The 20,072-nt window shown below is 32.2% G+C and overlaps 1 protein-coding gene across 2 annotated transcripts; it reads left to right on the forward strand.

Moving 5' to 3' along the window:
• Positions 1-303: 303 nt before the first annotated feature.
• On the forward strand, positions 304-8,933 carry LOC143059014 (dynein light chain Tctex-type 5-B-like). Of its 2 annotated transcripts, none has more exons than XM_076232478.1 (5): positions 304-381; positions 2,507-2,671; positions 5,314-5,413; positions 6,298-6,388; positions 8,669-8,933. In XM_076232478.1, the coding sequence occupies exons 2-5, from the start codon at positions 2,516-2,518 to the stop codon at positions 8,832-8,834; spliced, it is 513 nt and encodes a 170-aa protein (XP_076088593.1). In that variant the 5' UTR covers positions 304-381; positions 2,507-2,515; the 3' UTR covers positions 8,835-8,933. The 2 variants fall into 2 exon arrangements, with proteins under 2 accessions (XP_076088593.1, XP_076088600.1); XM_076232485.1 differs by having other exon boundaries at positions 318-381; positions 2,440-2,671.
• Positions 8,934-20,072: the final 11,139 nt, after the last annotated feature.

The raw sequence follows: 20,072 nt of genomic DNA on the forward strand, positions 1-20,072 counted from the left end.
GTATCTTTCATTCTTTGTTTTAACTCATGTATGAATATATCAACATTATTTACGCTTTGTTTTAGCCATACATCATGAAAACCATAACTACATAAAATATCTTTGACTGAACAAGCCCATATTGATATGGCGTTGTCGGTTTACCCTTCGACATAGCGAATTTTGAATGTCCCGATGATTTTCGTGTATACATATGGTCACAAAGTTCAGAGATAAACGCCTGTGTCACACTGGCGTAGAAGTAAAACACGAATTTCTGTCGATTCAGTTCCGTCATGTATGAAATTTTATTCTAATTGTGCGCATGCGTGTAAAGTTTTTACAGCGGTACATTTGAATGACAGTTGTTTACAAATATTCTGATTGTTATTGTGGAAAAGGGTGCGTATTTGTGTCAGGAATACACTCATGCTTTACAAATGAAGATACATTTATGTCTTCCTTTAAACTGACTGTAGCTTAAAATCAAAAATAGGCTACAATTTCAAGGTTTTACATCTTCTGCAGAATTTTACCCAAAATCTAGATGGCAAAAGTCGTTCATTTGCATTAGACATTACTTCTTTTCTCTTCGAGAGAAGCTCTTCTGTGATTGTCGACTTTGGTATATTTTTACCCCCTTATTGATAGAATTTTAAACTCCTGTGCACCGAGGCATTATCCATTACACTTATATAGTCAATATAGGCAACTCGTACCAAATGCCTTCTTCTTTTAACCTCTCAAATGTTATAAGATCCAGTGGCGGATTACTTTTCTTAAAAAGGGTGCGTTGACTGACCTAAAAGGGGGTGGGGGCTCCAATATGACAGTTGTTATCAATGCGTTTGATGTGTTTTATCATTTGATTTTGCCATTTGATTAGGGATTTTCAGTTTAATTTTTCTTCGGAGTTTAGTCATTTTTGTGATTTTACTTTTTCCCTATATGATCCTATATAATCAAACAAAAGGTCTAGAATCACATATGAGATCTGTTCTTCAGTGTCTTCAAAAGTCAAAACGTGACAGAGCTGTTAATAGACGTAAAGAAACGTAAAAAAAAAGATATTGGCTATTATAAAAAAAAGTCATATATATATGTTTCATGTTGTGTTTAGCACTTTGTAAGATTTTTGATATGATGGAGTAAACCGGTCCGATATTACTCTACCAGAGATCAAAATGATGTAGAAGTCAGCAACTTGGGTCAGCGTACTGCCCTCAACAATGAACAAAACCGCACCTTGAGCAATACTCAAAATGATCAAAGAAGATATCGGTTAATTTCGGTTGAAGGAGTTAAATCGCAAAATGTAAAAATGAATTGGGTACGAAGGTATTCATCCCAAGAAAGAATAATTTATCTTAATTGCATGGCATTGATTGAAAATGAATGACGGTGTGAAATAAGATCATCTCACTCTCAGTCTCTGGTCCACGTTTATTCTCCAATCGTATCAAAATCTTTGTAGCATCGGAAATTTTGAGGGTTTCAAATTGTCAAACAAAGATTTTCTATGTCTATATTTATATCAAAATCCTTTAAATGTTCGTTTAACCTAAGGAAAACTGGATGCTAAATTCAATCTGAACTGAACAGAAAACGTTTGCAGTGAAAAAAGCAAATAGAAAATCGACAAAAAGGCGCTTTTTACTCTGTGAGAATCTGCCAACGAGTTTTATTAATGTGTCGATGTCTACGCATATTAAAGCATAACATATATATTTAAAGTCGGTTATACATATTTATAACTTACTGATGTGCCAAAGCAATCCACCGCTAGCTAAGAAAGGAAATAAATAAAAAAAAAATAAAAAATGCTAAAATTGGTGTGTGCAGCCAGCATTTTAGTCTTTACTAAACAATTTCGCCTTATTTGGTTTCTTTTTATTGCTGCGTGGATATTCATCCATTTAAATTTATCTAACTTATGAATTGAAAGGTGTATGTTCGAAAAAGAATTTAATAAAATCACAAAAACAATTATTCATTAGACGTTATATTTACTTAGGTTGGCAAAGGTTTGGTTAAAACATCTATTCCAGTAAAATCGATGAAGAACTTTATATATTAATAGTAATTATAGCCAATAATTATGACTGCTGAGATTTGATTTGATCGCACTTTATGATCAGGTAATAAGAGCTGTAATGAAATATTACCACTTTTCATCTTTTTTTCCCTGACATAACGACAGAATGGTATAACAAACACATAGGAAATCGGCTTTTTATACCAGATAACATTTCTTTCAAAGAGCTGATAATTACAGAAAGTTAATTATGCCACTTTTAACTTGTTTCTTCAATTGACTGTTCTCAAATTGCTTTTACTGATTTGATGGCTAAATAATGCTTCTTATGTGAACAATCGATAAACAAAAGGACGAGCAATCTGGTCATGAATTGAGGCGTTAATCAATGTACAATTACTTGTACATAAATAATTTCATTGTAGATAGCGTGACCTAACACTATACAATTATCACCCAGCATCATCATCATTGTTATTGTTTGGTTGACAGGTGTACAACATGGCAGGACTAACTGCTCAGGGAAGAGATTTGGGAACTAGGGTCTCTAGTTTATTTGAAATACCCGATAAAAGATTGACAGCCATTGGTTCTAGTATAACTTCTTATGCCTGTGATCCAAGACTCTCGGAGGATACAGGAAGACCCGCGAAGAAGGTATGTATGATTCACATTACTCATTTGATTATAGTCTTCTATATTTGACTGGGAAATAAATACTGTTGGGTAGGATAGTGAAAAAAGGGATTTATGTCTTATAAGTATAACATGCTTGTGGTATTCATAAGACGTCTGTTAATTAATTATTTTTTTTTATCTTTGAAACATATATATTTGATGTAGATCTTCAATTTTCATACACGTGTAAGAACAGGAAAGAAAAATGGCCATTCACTTATTTGAATTATCTTGTAGTCACCGTCTACATTTAAGGAATCACTGCAAAAATCTTAATGTGATGGTTTATTGTCGCCGCTTTGTAGAAATGAGTAACGACATCAACACAAACATGCATATATATATATATATATATATATATATATATAGCAACAAATTGTCGTATACTAACTAACATGTAAATGGGATTAGGTTGTTGCTCATACGTGATTTTCCTAAAAGCCTTGTAAAAAAGGAGATGTGGGGTGAACGTCCATGAGACGACAACCCAACGATAAAAAAAAAAAACCTCCGTCAAAAATATTTTGAACACATACAACAGAGACTTTCAAAAGGTCTGTCAACTACCATATCATCTTTAGGTTAAAAGGTTATAGTAAAGTATACAATATGACAGGAGACAAAACTATGGACTTGGTCAGTGGAATACCAGAAGATGAACTTAGTCTAGTTTTGTTAACACTCGATCAGTGGAATAACAAAGATTGAACTAGTTTTGTGAGCACTCGATCAGTAACAAAGATTGAACTAGTTTTGTGATCACTCGATCAGTGGAATAACAAAGAATGAACTAGTTTTGTGATCACTCGATCAGTGGAATAACAAAGAATAAACTATTTTTGTGAGCACTCGATCAGTGGAATAACAAAGAATGAACTAGTTTTGTGATCACTCAATCAGTGGAGTAACAAAGAATGAACTAGTTTTTGTGATCACTCGATCAGTGGAATAACAAAGAATGAACTAGTTTTGTGATCACTCGATCAGTGGAATAACAAAGAATGAACTAGTTTTGTGATCACTCAATCAGTGGAATAACACAAGGTGAACTAGTTTTGTGGGCACTCAATCAGAAGAATTACATAGTCATAGAATGAACTGGTTTTGTGAGCACTCGATAAGTATAATAACATAGGATGAACTGGTTTTATGAGCATTCAATCAGAAGAAGAATATAGAATGAACTGGTTTTGTGAGCACTCGACAATAACATAAGATGAACTGGTTTTGTGAGCACTCGATCAGTAGAATAACAAAAACCTGAAAAGGTGAACTAGTTTTGTGAGCACTCGATCAGTAGAATAACAAAAAAATGAACTAGTTTTTTGTGAACACTTGAACAGTTTAATCATAAAAGATGAACTAGTTTTTTTAAGCACTCCATCAGTGGAATAACAAAATGTGAACTAGTTTTATGGCCACTCGATCAGAAGAATAACAGAGAATGAACTAGTTTTGTGAGCACTCGATCAGTGGAATAACAAAATGTGAACTAGTTTTGTTAGCACTCGATCAGTGGAATATCAAAAGATGAACTAGTTTTGTTAGCACTCGATCAGTGGAATAAAAAAAGTGATGAACTAGTTTTGTTGGCACTCGATCAGTGGAATTGCAAAACATGGAACTAGTTTTGTGAGGACTTGGTCAGTAGAATATCAAAAAATTAACTAGTATTGTTAGCACTCGATAAGTGGAATAACAAAAGATGAACTTGTGTTCAGCTAGAAAAAAGTAAAATCACAAAAATACTGAACTCAGAGGAAAATCAATTCGGAAAGTCCATAATCACATGGCAAAATCAAATAACAAAACGCATCAAAAACGAATGGACAAGAACTGTCATATTCCTGACTTGGTACAGGCATTTTCAAATGTAGAAAATGGTGGATTGAACCTGGTTTTATAGCTAGCTAAACCTCTCACTTGTATGACAGTCGCAAATTCCATTATATTGTCACCGATGCGTGAACAAAACAAACAGACATAATAGGTAAAAATGTCAAAAATAGGGGTACAGCAGTCAACATTGTGTTATCATCTTAATCACTATCTCAAAGAATTTGCATTAAAATCAGTATAGTAAATGGTACTTGTTAAAAACGTTATAATGTATACCCGTACAGAATGACAATTCATTAGAAAGGTTACATTGTATTCTTAATCCAGACCTTTAAATAAACTTATTGACATTGATGCATTGGTGCAATTATTGAATAGCAGCAATAATATAAACACCAATTAAGTCTGTAAATCCAAAAGCAAATATTTCAAGGAAAGGTCCTTAAGAATAAAATTGCCCTTTTTAAAAGGTTGGTATAAACATATTACTTTTTATAAAGTTCCTGTGAGTGTTATCGTGTTTCCTAATAAGTACATACATTTGTGAAAATATTGAGTTCAAAGTTAAACAATGTAAAAAAAAACCAGCTCTGACACTAACGTAAAATTTGTATTGTCTTTACTGACTGTCCTCCCAAACCCATACATGTTCCTATCAGAGAACAAATCGACAGTATGGTGGAGGCCAATAAACAGTTCATATTAGTTGCTGTCTAGAATACATTTGTATTAGTGTTGTTAGTCATTGGAATGAATCTGAAGCTTTTGAGTTCTTGTTTCAGGTATATTATGAGAATACCTTTAAATTAGAACCAGACTCAAAGTTTAGAGCAGACAAGGTTAAACCTATAATAGACGACATTTTTGCCAAAAATCTAGAAGGTAAGAACTTGAAGTTACTAGTAGGTCAATTATAAATCATAAACACAAGACCAAATAAGTTGTGGGTTAATACTTACTCATATAAACACTATTATAAACACTAGACCAAAATAAGTTATGGGTTAATACTTACACATACAAACACTATTATAAACACTAGACCAAAATAAGTTATGGGTTAATACTTACACATACAAACACTAGACCAAAATAAGTTGTGGGTTAATACTTACACATATAAACACTATTATAAACACTAGACCAAAATAAGTTATGGGTTAATACTTACACATATAAACACTATTATAAACACTAGACCAAAATAAGTTATGGGTTAATACTTACACATACAAACACTAGACCAAAATAAGTTGTGGGTTAATACTTACACATATAAACACTATTATAAACACTAGACCAAAATAAGTTATGGGTTAATACTTACACATATAAACACTATTATAAACACTAGACCAAAATAAGTTATGGGTTAATACTTACACATACAAACACTAGACCAAAATAAGTTGTGGGTTAATACTTACACATATAAACACTATTATAAACACTAGACCAAAATAAGTTATGGGTTAATACTTACACATATAAACACTATTATAAACACTAGACCAAAATAAGTTATGGGTTAATACTTACACATATAAACACTATTATAAACACTAGACCAAAAAAAGTAATTGGGCAATGTTAACATATAAACACAAGACAAAATAAGTAATGGTTCAATTATAGCATATAAACACAAGACAAAATAAGGAATTGTTCAATTATAACACATAAACACACGACCAAATAAGGAATGGTTCAATTATAACATACAAACACAAGAACAAATAAGAAATGGGCCAATAATTATTTTTCAGGAAGGAAATACGATCCAATCGAGTGTTCTATATTGTCCAAGTCACTAGCAGAGGAATTAAAGCTGAAAGTAAAGGAACTCAATTTTAAGAGGTGAGTAAAGATTATGTACTCGCCATTCTGTTTCAACAGTTGACATAATAAAAGAAGATTGCTGCAAAAAAAAATAGATGTAAGGATACAACAGTAAAGGTTGAGGATTATGAATAATTATAATATTGTATATTAGATCTTAATTGATTGGTAAGTGTCATGGCAACCAAAACGTTTATAGAAGTATTTTAAAAACAATGACGCCACACTAGTACTGTAAAATTCGTACACGGGCAAATTAGTTTTGTATAATTGAATCATATTTTTTTTTATCAGGACATAATGTTTGGGCATTGAATGATGATTATGAATAATATAAGCAATATAAATATTTAAGAATTGCTTATGATATCTTATAAACTATTGAAAAGTGGAAATGACCCACAAAATGTATCATAATGATTGTTACTGAAAAATGACGAATTAGTATACCTACATTGGTGGCCTTCGGCTGTTGTCTGCTCTTTGACATATTCCCCATTATTATTCTCAATTTTATGAATGACAAATTTAGAAATGTAAATAGTGCAGTATAATGATACTAAAAACTTTGTCGTGTATTCCCTCCTATGTGAAAACTGGAGAAAATGCTTGTCCGAAGTCAGATATCTGGAAAATTAAGGATTTTGTTGTTCTTTGGGACATTCTTTGGTCTCTGTTGATTTCCCTTTTAGTGGGAGAAATAATTTGTTATGTACAATTGATCTAATTGCAGGTCTTACCCATTACTTAAAGACCTTAAATAGCAGATTTTACAATTATCCTGTATATGTATAGAAAAATAATCACTATTATCAACCAATGTCCAATCCGTGTTGTTCTTTGGGATATTCTTTGGTCTCTGTTGATTTCCCTTTTAGTGGGAGAAATAATTTTTTATGTACAATTGATCTAATTTCAGGTCTTACCCATTACTTAAATAGCAGATTTTACAATTATCCTGTATATGTATAGAAAAAGAATCACTATTATCAACCAATGTCCAATCCGTTTACAACATAATTCAGTCGCAACATCGGCTTTTAAAAAAAAAATTGTATGCCCCACCTAGGGGCAATATTTTTTGTCTGTACGTCTATCATCGTCTCTCACTCCGTCCGTCCTGCTTTTAAAGCTTTTGGTCATGGTAGTTTTTCATGAAGTTGGAAGTCCAATCAACTTGAAACTTAGTATACATGTTCCCTATATATGATATGATCTTTCCAATTCTGGTGCCAAATTAGAGTTTTTATGATAATTTTACGGTCCACGGAAAATAGGAAATGATAATGCGAGTTGGGCATCCGTGTGCTATGGACACATTCTTGTTTGTATATGAAATTATTGCATGGGTCTTAGGAGAATCATTATGTATTTAATTTTGCAATACATTGTCTGGATCATATCTCTGTACATACCGTGGTTATAGAGCTAAAATAAACATCATCCATCATGTTGATCATCCTAATATTGTGACAAACTGTTTGTTTTGATTTCATTTGGAATTGCCAGTTGTTTAGATTGTTTCAATTTCATAGAAATGATATGCGTGTATAAATACCAGCATTTCTAAATAAAACCTATATCGATTAAACATTAGAAGAAAAAAAATTTAATTATGAATTAATATTTTAAGCCGATTGCATTACCGTAATTATTTTGTGTGACGGAGTAGTCTTATCTGTGGAAATCATGCTGCTATCGACGAGACATTGTCGCTACTAAACCTGGGGACATTAATTACCGAACAAATTTTGTATAAGAAACTGTACATTGAATATATTTAAAATCTGTTAACGAACTTTTTTTCTGAAAATAAATCAGTTCCCAAGAAAAACATGTATCGTAGTGAAGTATGTTTAATGTTGCGATGTTCAAACAAAAAAGACAATTATGTCCATTTCTAATAACTACCATATTATATTCACATTGTCTGGAGTGCACTGCATTAAAACTGTGTTGCCTTGATATAAGGGGAGGGTGTAATACTAAAAACAAATCAAATCAATTCAAAACTTTAAAATTCATCGTAACTGCCTTTGATATTTTTATGGCAATGTTGAGGTATAGACGAAACCAGTAACACTTTCGTTCTTTAATCGTGAATAGGGGGGAAAACAGTGTAAAAACACTTCATTTAATTGATTTTTTTATATATATATATTATCATCTTCTCACTGTGTTGAAGAACCATTGATGTCTTTGGGCTGTTTTTACATTTTTTTCGGGTTGTTGTCTCTTTAACAAATTCCCTGTTTCCGTTCTTAATTCTATTTATTGACGACGTGATTTATCTTACAGATATAAAATAATAAGTCTGGTGACCATTGGACAACAGAATGACCAAGGAGTAAGGATTGGGAGTAGATATCTCTGGGACCACGAGAGAGACAGTTTTGCATGCTCTTCATTCCACAACAAATATGTGTATGCTGTAGGCACTGTTTATGCTCTATATTACGAATAGACATTTGTGGAGTCAGCAATTTTCAGCATGGGTTTTATTTTCGTTACATTTATCTTTATTTATTAAGTGACTGATGAAAGTAATAAATGATTAAGAGTTTTTACGTCTATATACGTATAAGGGCCTACTTGACTTACCCACTGTGTATTCACCAGATGTTATCGCTAATATAAACGCATAGGGGCATGGGATGCATTTTTTAAAGACCCCGACCACCCATCATTTTACTCTTACTGTTAATGATTGTGAAAAATTACAAGTCACCGTACGACGTCAACAATTCGCAAAATTGATATTATATTGTAATAAGCTTTAATAGGAACACATGCAGTTAGCACAACGTGAAACAATTTTTACAAATGAACAAACTGGTTGATTATTATTTAAAAAATAAAATAAACGGAAACTAATTATAGCAGACTTCTCGCTCGAATATCTTATGTTTTGTGAACGCTCAATCAGCACTTACTTCGTGTAGTGATGTAATAAAACTATAAGAAAACAAGACTGAACACGCGGAAATGTCTCGCCTGTGTTACTGACCAATAAAATACCTTAGTCATTCCATCCACCAAATTAAATTGCTTATAGTACTTGTAAACCCTTTTCAAAGAACACAAAACACAACATTGAACCAATAATCAGGAAAATGAGGTCAAGGTCAGATGAAACCTACCAGACTGACCATGTTCCCCTTACAATCATTCCATACACCTCATATAGTTTCAGAGAAACGGACTCAATAAAATGACTTTAACCCTGATCACTGATTCATGAAATGAGTCGGGTGAACCCTGTCAGAAAGACATGTAGACATTGCAAGACATACCTAAATACCAAATATAGTTATCGCATAAGTGAGTTTTTCACCTTACACAGTTCAGTTCAGTTTCAGTTTCTTGTATATTCCTCCATTAAATGTGGAGCACTACCCAAAGGGTATAGTTTGAGCAACTATTTACACCTTAAAACATAGGGAAACAATTTATTAAATTATATACAGATGACTGAATTTGGTTATAATGATCACTAAATAATAGATATCATAATTAATTCATAGGATTGTCATCATAAAGTTTTTAAAAATATATAATGATTTATATGTGCTAGGGTGTAGGAAAATGTTAAAAAACAACTGCATATACATGTATTTACAAGAATTAAAATGGTCAAAAGTTTAAAATTACTTATAATCATAGCTGAGGGTGCTATACATATATCAGGAATAATAATGAAAATTTCCTGTAAGACTTATGTAAAGTTGTTGGGGTTTGGACATAAATTTAAGGTATAATATATACAAAAATTTTCTTTACAGTTTCATTTCTATATGGAGATCTTGTCATTACTCTTTTTAAATTATAACTGATATCTTACAATTTTAAAGGGAAGATTTATTTTTAAAAACTTATAAGCCGTAAAATAGTTGGATGGTATACTATTTGTAAGTAACAATTTTAAGAAGTTTACTTATACTGTACTTGTGATCAGGTTTTTTATCCTTTTTGTGCGCAGCAAGTGCATCTCATAACACATATTTCTAGCCAGAGTTTCAATGTTTTCATACACAGTTGGGTAACAGTTTATGTCCTTGCTAGTACAGTCTATTATGAGCTGCAGTAAATTCCCTTGTTGTTTGATCTTCTTGTATTTTGACGTATCAATTTCATCCATTGTCTGTTCGATTTTTGAGCAGTATTTAGATCTTATTTGCTCTAGTTCTTTGCAGTGTAGAATAAAATGTTCTAGATCTTCATTTTCCTGTTCGCAAATTGTACACAAAGGGTTAACTTTTGGATCGAACTTAGCTCTTTTGGCTTGGAATATGTACGTTTGAGTACTTATTCTTGCTTTTATTTCTCCTGCCTTTACATCTTTACTATTGTTTTTTACACTTTTCCATATATTGTGAGCTTCATTTAATGGATTGTTCTGTATCTCTATGTATTTAAGTGATGTTTTTTCCATTTTTTCATTATGACATTCATTTTTCCAGTATTCCTTGATCTTTATTCCTACTAGTCTTTTCCATTCCATTTTATTCAGTGGATTTTCTATGTAGTAGCTACTGGATTTCAAATTGTATTTTTATAGAGTTTTTTCTACTCTGTTGATTAAGTCTTTTCCTCTTTGGTCTGAGAATACTATTTGTCGGCGCAGAATTTCACATTCTATGGTTCCTGGATTTCGAACAATATTCATGAAGAAGGTAAGTACATTTTTGTCTAATGTGATGGCAATAGGTTCTGCTCATACCAGGGTATATACAGCCATATTTGCTGTATTATTTGGAAGTCCTTGAATTTGTCGGAGGATTTTTCTCTCTGCCAGTTCTAGCATATCCTTTTCTTTTGCAAGTAAGTTCATCACCTCAAGTAAACTTACAAACTTACAACCTTACAAAAAACTGTTTTTTCGAAGTCTCGGAGTCATGAAAATGAGGTAAAAGACACACGACAGACAGAAACCCGTAAAATTCGATCCAATCTAATTAAAAACCGATCTCTCATCGCTCCCGTTTTCTGGTATGTCGCGTGGGACCCGACATATCAGAAAACGGGAGCGATGAGACCGGTTTTTAATTAGATTGAAGTCGATCTGCATACAAGAGAAATCCAGGTCTTCGACCTTCTAAAAAACACTTTAAAAACTAATAGTTTATGCCACCGCTGGATATTAACCATAGTTTTAATATGCCAACGCTGGATAGTAACCAATGTCTTGCATCCCCGGGCTTTCGTCACAGGCGAGACGAAAAAGGAACTCTGTAGATTGTTACTGAGGACACACATAAAGGGAATAAACCCTCATTCCTGATCTAAGAATACTCAGTTAATGAAAGCCAATTCATATCTCGATTTCGAATTCTCAACAAAATATTTGTACTTTTGAATGAAATTAATATAGCCGGGTGTTTGAACAATTCATTATTATTTTTTTACGAGTGTTGGTGCGACAATATTTGGTACATATATCAGCATACGATATGCATGTGCGCCAGACATAAGACAAGCTTCCTTTATTTCGACTTTAGTAATCAACGAAGGATAGGCCCGTTTCTCAAATTCTTAAAGCAATTCCATGATTTGAAAGTGTTAATGTCCGTCCAACCTTTATCTCATTTTCTGTCCATTAGCTTTTAGGAAATTGCAAACATTTTATATTCTGAAATTTTTACTAGATATGGAGCTTGTCGATATTTGGTATCTGATAGACATGCAAGTAATCTAGGCAAGCTTGTCAATCTTTTATGCAAAATGTTCAATGTTACCCAACATTTCACCAGTTCATATCATCCGCAAAGTAATGTAGCTTGTGAAAGAACAAATTCTACTCTAGCTCAATCTTTAAGAGCGTATTGCTCTGAACAACAAACAAATTGGCCGCAAGTGTTACCGAGTATTATGATGGCTTTTAGAATGAGTCCGTGTACGCAATCTACGGGTTTTTCACCTTATTATATGATATTTGGAAGGGAAATGCCTTTACCAATAGATATAGCCTTAATTCCTGAAGAATTAATTACTCAATCTCCAGAAAAATATATAGATCAATTAATAAATAAAGTTAAAATTATTCATGATCTAGCTAAAACAAATTTGGAAGATGCTCAACTTAAAAGCAAAACATATTATGATAAATCTACTAAAATACCAAATTTTAAGGTAGGTGATCATGTTTTACTTAAACAAGAAAAAGTCCAAATAGGAAAAAAAAAGAAATTAGAACCTAAATGGACAGGACCATTTTCTATACTTGAAAATCGACATGATTTAATTTATAAACTTCTTAATTTAAAAACCCTTAGGCCAGTTAAATCATTCATTCATGCAAACAGACTTAAAGCTTTTAAAGATCCAAGTGATTTTAGACCACCTCCGAATCTTTTAACAGATAAGGAAGCTTTACCTAATGAGCCTGCTAATATAAATCAACCAAATCCTGATAATTTAAATGAAGATTTAAATCAAGCAGAAAATAAAGAAGACAACTCTCAAAGTGATGTTGATGAATCAACATCAAATAACGGTCAAAACAAAAATGACCAATGGTACGAGGCTATTAAGTTATTAAAATTAAAATGGATATCCGGAAAGAAACATTATTTAGTTCAATGGAAAGATAACTCAAACCCAACATGGGAACCGCAAGAAAATGTTAGTCAAGCTTTAAAGGTAGCATTTCATTCAGAAAAAGCGCACAAAAGATTAAAAAAAAAGACGTTAATAAATACTTAACTATTTTACAAGAGTGGCAAGCAAACGACAATCACATTCTTCTACTTGATTACCTATATCTAAATTGTCCTTCATTTAGACCTCTGAAAAAAAATTTTACCCCAATCTTTTGGATCATCAGAAATCAAATTAATTCCTTTTTTTTTATATATATTGTAGGCATGACAAGATTTGGATTTGTGATTTTGCCGTTTTTGCTTTTTGCCTTACTTTTGTCAACGTCAAAAGCAGATGAACAGAGAATAAATTATGGAGTTATATTCCAAAATCAGCCTAATATTGACTTCGCTACAGATTATTGGACACATATTTATGAAATACCAATGTATTTGAACTTACAACATAAATTGGTCACTAAATGTCCACAGAGAGCAGGTCGTGTATGTCAATCGTATGACAAAATTGTTGCACAAGTAAATTACATGAAAGAATATATGAATGCGCAAATTCAAGACACAAAATCATTAATAGACAAATTGGTACCGAAACTAAATAGGACCGTAATTGGCAAATCTAAAAGAGCACTGATTCCCTTTGTAGGATCGATTATGGGGGGTTTGTTTGGTCTTATAACGGAGGATTCTATGAAAAAAATTGTAACCCATATTAATTCCTTAACATCTGAAAACAATAAAATCTCGAATGCGTTAAAACAATATGGCGGTAGTTTAGCGTCTTTTGTTTCGCAAACAGAGAAAAGACTTGATAATGCTATGCAAGGTATTGAAAATAATTATCAGGGTTTAATATTTTTAAATGCCCTTATTCAAAGAGATTTTAAAAACTTAGAAGACCATTATACAGACTATTTTCAAATTTTAACTAATCAAAGTCAAGACTCTATTACTCTACAGAATTATATAATTGATTTGAAAACAGCTATAATAAATTTAATAGAAGGAAAATTATCTCCTATTCTTCTAAAACCGGATGTAATCCAACAAACTGTATCGGATATTCAAATTATTTTAAATGCTAACTACACAGGATTCAAAATTTTAACTTCAAATCCACATTATTATTATAATTATGCTAAATATATTGTTCTACAAAATAATACGAAATTGTATTTAGTTGTTCAATTCCCTTTGACAACACATGGAAAACTATTTGAAGTATATAAAATAAAATCTTTTCCGGTTGCAGTTACTACTAATAATTCTCATGCAACTCAACTTTTTGATTTACCGAAATATATGTTAATTACACATGATCGGAAATTTTTCACAACTCTTACTTTTGAACAAATGAATATGTGCCAAGGTATAACTCCAAAACATTGTAATTTCAATCCGGTATTTGAATCTTCCAATACTACAGAATGTGCTTTTCATATTTTCAGTAATGACAAACAGAAAATTAAAACCTTTTGCGATTTTAAATTTTTGCCTAATGCCATTTCTCCTCAAATTGTTCAAATATCAGATGATTCAGTTCTAATTTATAAATATGATAATTTAAACTTAATGTGTAATGATAAAAACATAACAGTACTTAGCAGGTTGTTCCTTTTGTATTTTCAAAATCCCTTGTCACTGTATTTTATTTTCTAAACTTTCACACTTTGCAACGAAATTATCACTGTGTGTAAATGGAACAAATGATTTTACTAAACTTCATCCAGTCAATTTAGCAATTTTACAACACTTCTTTGATGATACAAAAATTGCAAATATCCTTGCTAATACAACTTTTCCTAATCCAGTTTCTATCTCTTTACCGAATTTCACGATATACAAAAATAAAATGAGTCATATTTTTGCAAAAGATGAAAAATATCACCTCAATTTAAAAAAATTGGTCACCAGAGTCAAGAAACAGAATACTATATATTCCACTTTAGCCGATTCTATGGTTGATGGACAAATTGATCTAAACTTCGAAAGTTGGCCTACTACAAATGATATACTATCATTAATAGCAATTATTATTACTTCACTGAACACAGTTGTTCTTATCTGGTTATTCTATAAATTCAAAGTCATTGCTGCCGCAATAGCTATATATCAACCTGTTCAATCGTCTGCCACTACGCTCCCAAATTTTAAATTTCAGCCTGCAACAACTCAAGCACCTTCTACTTGGATTAACGTATTAAATTCCAATATAACTTGGGATCATGCTGTTTTTACATTAGCTTTCATTTCCTTTTTAATGACGATCTTTTTGGTAATTAAATCCTTCAAAAGAACAAATATGAATACTAAACTATGCTTAGAAATAACAACAGGGTTCAATTGTGTTTGCATTCCAATTTTTTCAATGCCTTTATGCCCAACATATTGGGATGTTCAATATCCAAACATTATTGACAATTTAACAGTTGTAAATTACTTCCGGCCTAAATTACACATTTCGTATCCAAATTTTACAGTTAGAAACAAAAATACTTCCCAATTCATTTCTGTACCTGAAATCATCGATCTAAACATTTTTCAGGCATGCACACTACGATCAATACTTAAACAACCATTTTCTGCCTATATTATATTACTTCATCAAAATATTAAATGTCCAATTAACAATGTTAACATGCTAGCGACAAATAGTGATACCTCAGAACAAACAAACAAACGCAAGACTATTGTATACCCTTCTACTTTATACTAATATGTTCTTTTCTATTCCTCAGAGTTACCAGATATGGATCTATTTAAACTTTCGCCACATTAAGTATGGAACAAATTAATAAACAATCATGATGACATAGATTATTTAGATGCGATTAATTATTTACTTTCCTACGGGTTTGATCCCTTTTCTTATTCAACTCTACAGTCATCCTGTTTAAATACTCTTCTTAACAATCCAGAAATAGAAATTCCACATAATGATTTACCCCCTTTTATTAGTTTATATATCGATTATTTTGAAAGATTGCAAAAATCCTATCAGAGACAAGTCAGAAACTATTTTCGTTAAATAGAAAATTTACATTTACCATTTATTTATCATTTAATAAAATTTTAATTTCCACAATTTTGCCAAAGATGACCCATTCAAGTTAGACTTCCTTCTTATATTATCAGATAATCCCCAAATCGCCTAACTTAGATTCAAGTGCGCGTATAAACGCGAAAAACTTGTATTAGCTCAAAGCCAAAGGTTAATTGTAATGTATTTATAAAATATAAAAGAATTTTAATGAAAAAGGACCCACTACTTCTGTCCATTGAGGAAGATTAAGTACCGTGGGAAAATCGTTAACGTAAATAAAAGTTTACTGCATTTTAATGATATTTACATTACGACGTGTATAATCTCAGAATAATCATTAGAATCAGTATCTTTATGTACATCTGTAAATAATTAAAGGCCTTTAGATCATTAGATATATGATATTCATTTTTATATATACCAATATTTAAATTGTACTATATATATGTTTTATTATTCATTGTGTATTTTATGATTCTTGAAAAAAAAAAAAAGAAAAAAAAAGGTGTTTTTATTGAGTGTTTTTCTTTGTGTTTATATATTTTGATTGGTGGAACAATCTCTTTTTCAAAGGGAGAGCGATTATTGTAATAGAAGAATGTAGTTTATTTTATTTCATATGGTTTATTAGTTAATGTATGCGGGTTCTACTTTGTAAACTATTTTACATAGAATTATTGTTTAAATGTTCTGTACATTTTTCAAGCGTTGAATATTTCAAATATGTCAAACAAGCATTTTTATAAACTATTCAATTTGTCTGGACAATGAGACTGCAGCAGTTACCAAATTATATGAATGTCTAGTAAAGTTATAAAGAGCATCTTAAAAGTTCGGACAACGGTCAAGCGACGTCTGCAACTTTATTTGTGTATTATACATGTTGTCGATAACTCATAAATCATACATTCTTTTGTTTGTTACTTGCTAGGACATTCAAAACTTAGTATATAAACGTGTCAAGTCATTATGAAATCAATAGCGAGTTTCTTGATATTCTAGTTTGGTTTTCTTTCTCGTTGCTGATTCCGGCCTCCTACCGTGAGCCTCCCCCTAGATTGTGCCATAGCGCTTTACAATTGTTGGGACACCAAAACACCACAAAACATCAACACAATATAAACCCTCATTCCTGATCTAAGAATACTCAGTTAATGAAAGCCAATTCATATCTCGATTTCGAATTCTCAACAAAATATTTGTACTTTTGAATGAAATTAATATAGCCGGGTGTTTGAACAATTCATTATTATTTTTTTACGAGTGTTGGTGCGACAATATTTGGTACATATATCAGCATACGATATGCATGTGCGCCAGACATAAGACAAGCTTCCTTTATTTCGACTTTAGTAATCAACGAAGGATAGGCCCGTTTCTCAAATTCTTAAAGCAATTCCATGATTTGAAAGTGTTAATGTCCGTCCAACCTTTATCTCATTTTCTGTCCATTAGCTTTTAGGAAAATGTGACTATGATACGAAACAAGGCCAGGTTCTGCATAATGAAAACAGCACGGTGAAATGTTTCGCCTGCTGCATCTTGATAGTTAATTATCACAAACATTATCAAAGTGATGTGAAAGTCAAGATTTACCAAAGCAAACAGCCTTGTAAACCATGCAATTATTCCATACACCAATTACTGCTTTAAATGTAGAAGAAACCGACAAAATCCTGAAACCTTAATAATAAGAAATGAGGTCATGGTAAGATGAATCCTGCTAGTAGACATTAAAATTCATTCCATAGATATAGGAAGATGTGGTATGAGTGCCAATGAGACAACTCTTCATCCAAAAAGTAAACCAATATAGGTCAATGTACGGACTTCAGCACGGAGCCTTGGCACACACCGAACACCAAGCTATAAAGGACCCCAAAATTACTAGTGTAAAACCATTCAAACGGGAAAACCAACGGTCTAATCTATATAAAAAAGCATGCATATAATTAGTTCACATTATTACTCGTTATAGTATCTTCGAAAGAATTAACCAGGTATGTAAAGGTCACGAGGACATTGAAATGAACCCTTATACCAGATGTGTCATATAATTATTCACAAATGCGAAATACACGACAAAAGTGTTTTTAATCAAGTCCCCTAAAACAAGACAAAGAGTGCACACGCTGAAATGCCTCGCCTTCTTTACAAAGTGTCACAAAAAGGTATCATAATTCAAGAAAATGATGTCAAGGTAAGATAAACCAAAGAAAAATACATGTACACCTTTAATACCATCATTCAATACACCAAACATAGTTGAATTATTGCAGTTTCTAAGAAATAAAACCAATCCATGAAAATGAAGAAAAGGTCAGCTGAACAATGCCAGACAGACATGCACGACTTAAGCTCAATCTATGCATTAAATATAGTCGACCTATTGCTTAGAGGAGTAGAAACAAACTAAAACATTGAACAATGCCAATGGACAAAGGAAAATGGGGTCGAGGTCAGACGATACTTGCAAGATAGACATACACTTTTATACAATCCTTCCATACAACAGATGCAGTTGATCTATTGCTTGTAGTTTAAGATAAGACAAAAAAATCAAAAAAAAAAATCTGAGCAATGAACCGTGAAAATGAAGTAAAGGTGAAATAAATCCTACGAGATTGACATGTACATCATAAAATATTTCCATACACCAAATATAGTTGACCTATTGCATATAGTATTAGAAATAAAGACCAAAACTCAAAACCCAATTTTGACCACTTAACCATGAAAATGAGGTCAAGGTCCGATGACGCCTTTTAATCATTCCTTCCACGGACCATATCCAAAACACCTACTGCTTTAAGTATCCGATATATGGACTTTATCACAAACATTTAACTTATTCATGAAATAAGGTTGAGGTAAAATGAACATTTATCTGATGGGCACAAGGACCTTGAAAGGTACATTCTAAATATAGTTATCCCATTTCTCAAAACAAATTGACATGAATATTTACTCACTGCCCTACACACAGTAGTAACTAAACCACGAGACAATGGAAATGACAGATGGAAACTTCGTAGCACAATGCATCTGTATACAAAGTATTAAGCATCCAAGTTGTCGCACCTTTTTTATTATAGAGCTAAGTTACCCAACGCCATCGACGGATCATCCCAATGTCGAGCTGTTAGCGTCATAAACGAGAGGTTATGTACACAAGACAAGACGTCTCTAGTTCTACTTCCATCTGAAATATTAACCTGGATAGAAATTGTTGCGTCAACCATCGCTGGAAAGTAATCTGCTTACAGGGTCCTACTGTTGAGCAAATCCTTTCCTTCAATGCGAAGGTCTTTTGCAATGTGTATGTACATTTTTTCCATCTATGTAGCTTAAAGAGAAATTTAGTCTGATCAGTCCTATGGCCTATTGCTTGTACATGTAGTATCCGAGATGCCCAACTGGACCTTTATTCAATAGACATAAAATTGAGAATGGAAATGGATCGTACATTTGGATGTGCTACCTCAAGTTGCGCACTTGTAATCTTGTTACATCCCATTTGAATACATTTCAAGATCCCCATTTAAACGCAACAAGTATGTCAAGAAAATGTGACCTGTAATACTGTTGCTTAATCTTCCAAAACATATGGTTCGTTGTTTAGTTTTCAAATAACAGGAGAGGCTCGCAAGTGCCTTGTGTACAAGTTTGTGTTTTGTGGTAATATGCATTGTGTATAATTAACATTTTGGTTGAGGCAAACTGAGTTAGAACAGAAACTAAAATAACATGTACCGGTATATAGACGCTAAGATTCAACTTGTCGCAACCTTCAGTGAGCATGGGCAAACAAATACTTTTAGGGTAACAACTCTGAAGTCATCCAATAGTTTCCAATATAAATCTTGCATGGTTATAAGTTTTTACCAATCTACATCACATTTTCAGGTAGTATGCATCAACTCAAAGGGCAGTTATTCACAAGTCAGCTAATGGTTTCTGCAATATTGCAAATCATGGATCTTTTTCATGTTCATAGCATCTTTCTACCCAAATATAAAAGTTTCTGCAAAATACATAAATAAATATCTTGCAAGGGCATTCA

Source organism: Mytilus galloprovincialis, chromosome 1 (assembly GCF_965363235.1).
Source record: "Mytilus galloprovincialis chromosome 1, xbMytGall1.hap1.1, whole genome shotgun sequence".
NCBI classification, from domain to species: Eukaryota; Metazoa; Mollusca; class Bivalvia; order Mytilida; family Mytilidae; genus Mytilus; species Mytilus galloprovincialis.

What these genes read in the sequence shown, in the direction of transcription:
- LOC143059014 (XM_076232478.1), top strand. Translation starts at nt 2,516, where the DNA reads ATGGCAGGACTAACTGCTCAGGGAAGAGATTTGGGAACTAGGGTCTCT. An exon ending in CAGGAAGACCCGCGAAGAAG is followed by an intron (nt 2,672 to 5,313) that starts GTATGTATGATT and finishes TTCTTGTTTCAG; the next exon opens with GTATATTATGAGAATACCTT. An exon ending in TTTTGCCAAAAATCTAGAAG is followed by an intron (nt 5,414 to 6,297) that starts GTAAGAACTTGA and finishes ATTATTTTTCAG; the next exon opens with GAAGGAAATACGATCCAATC.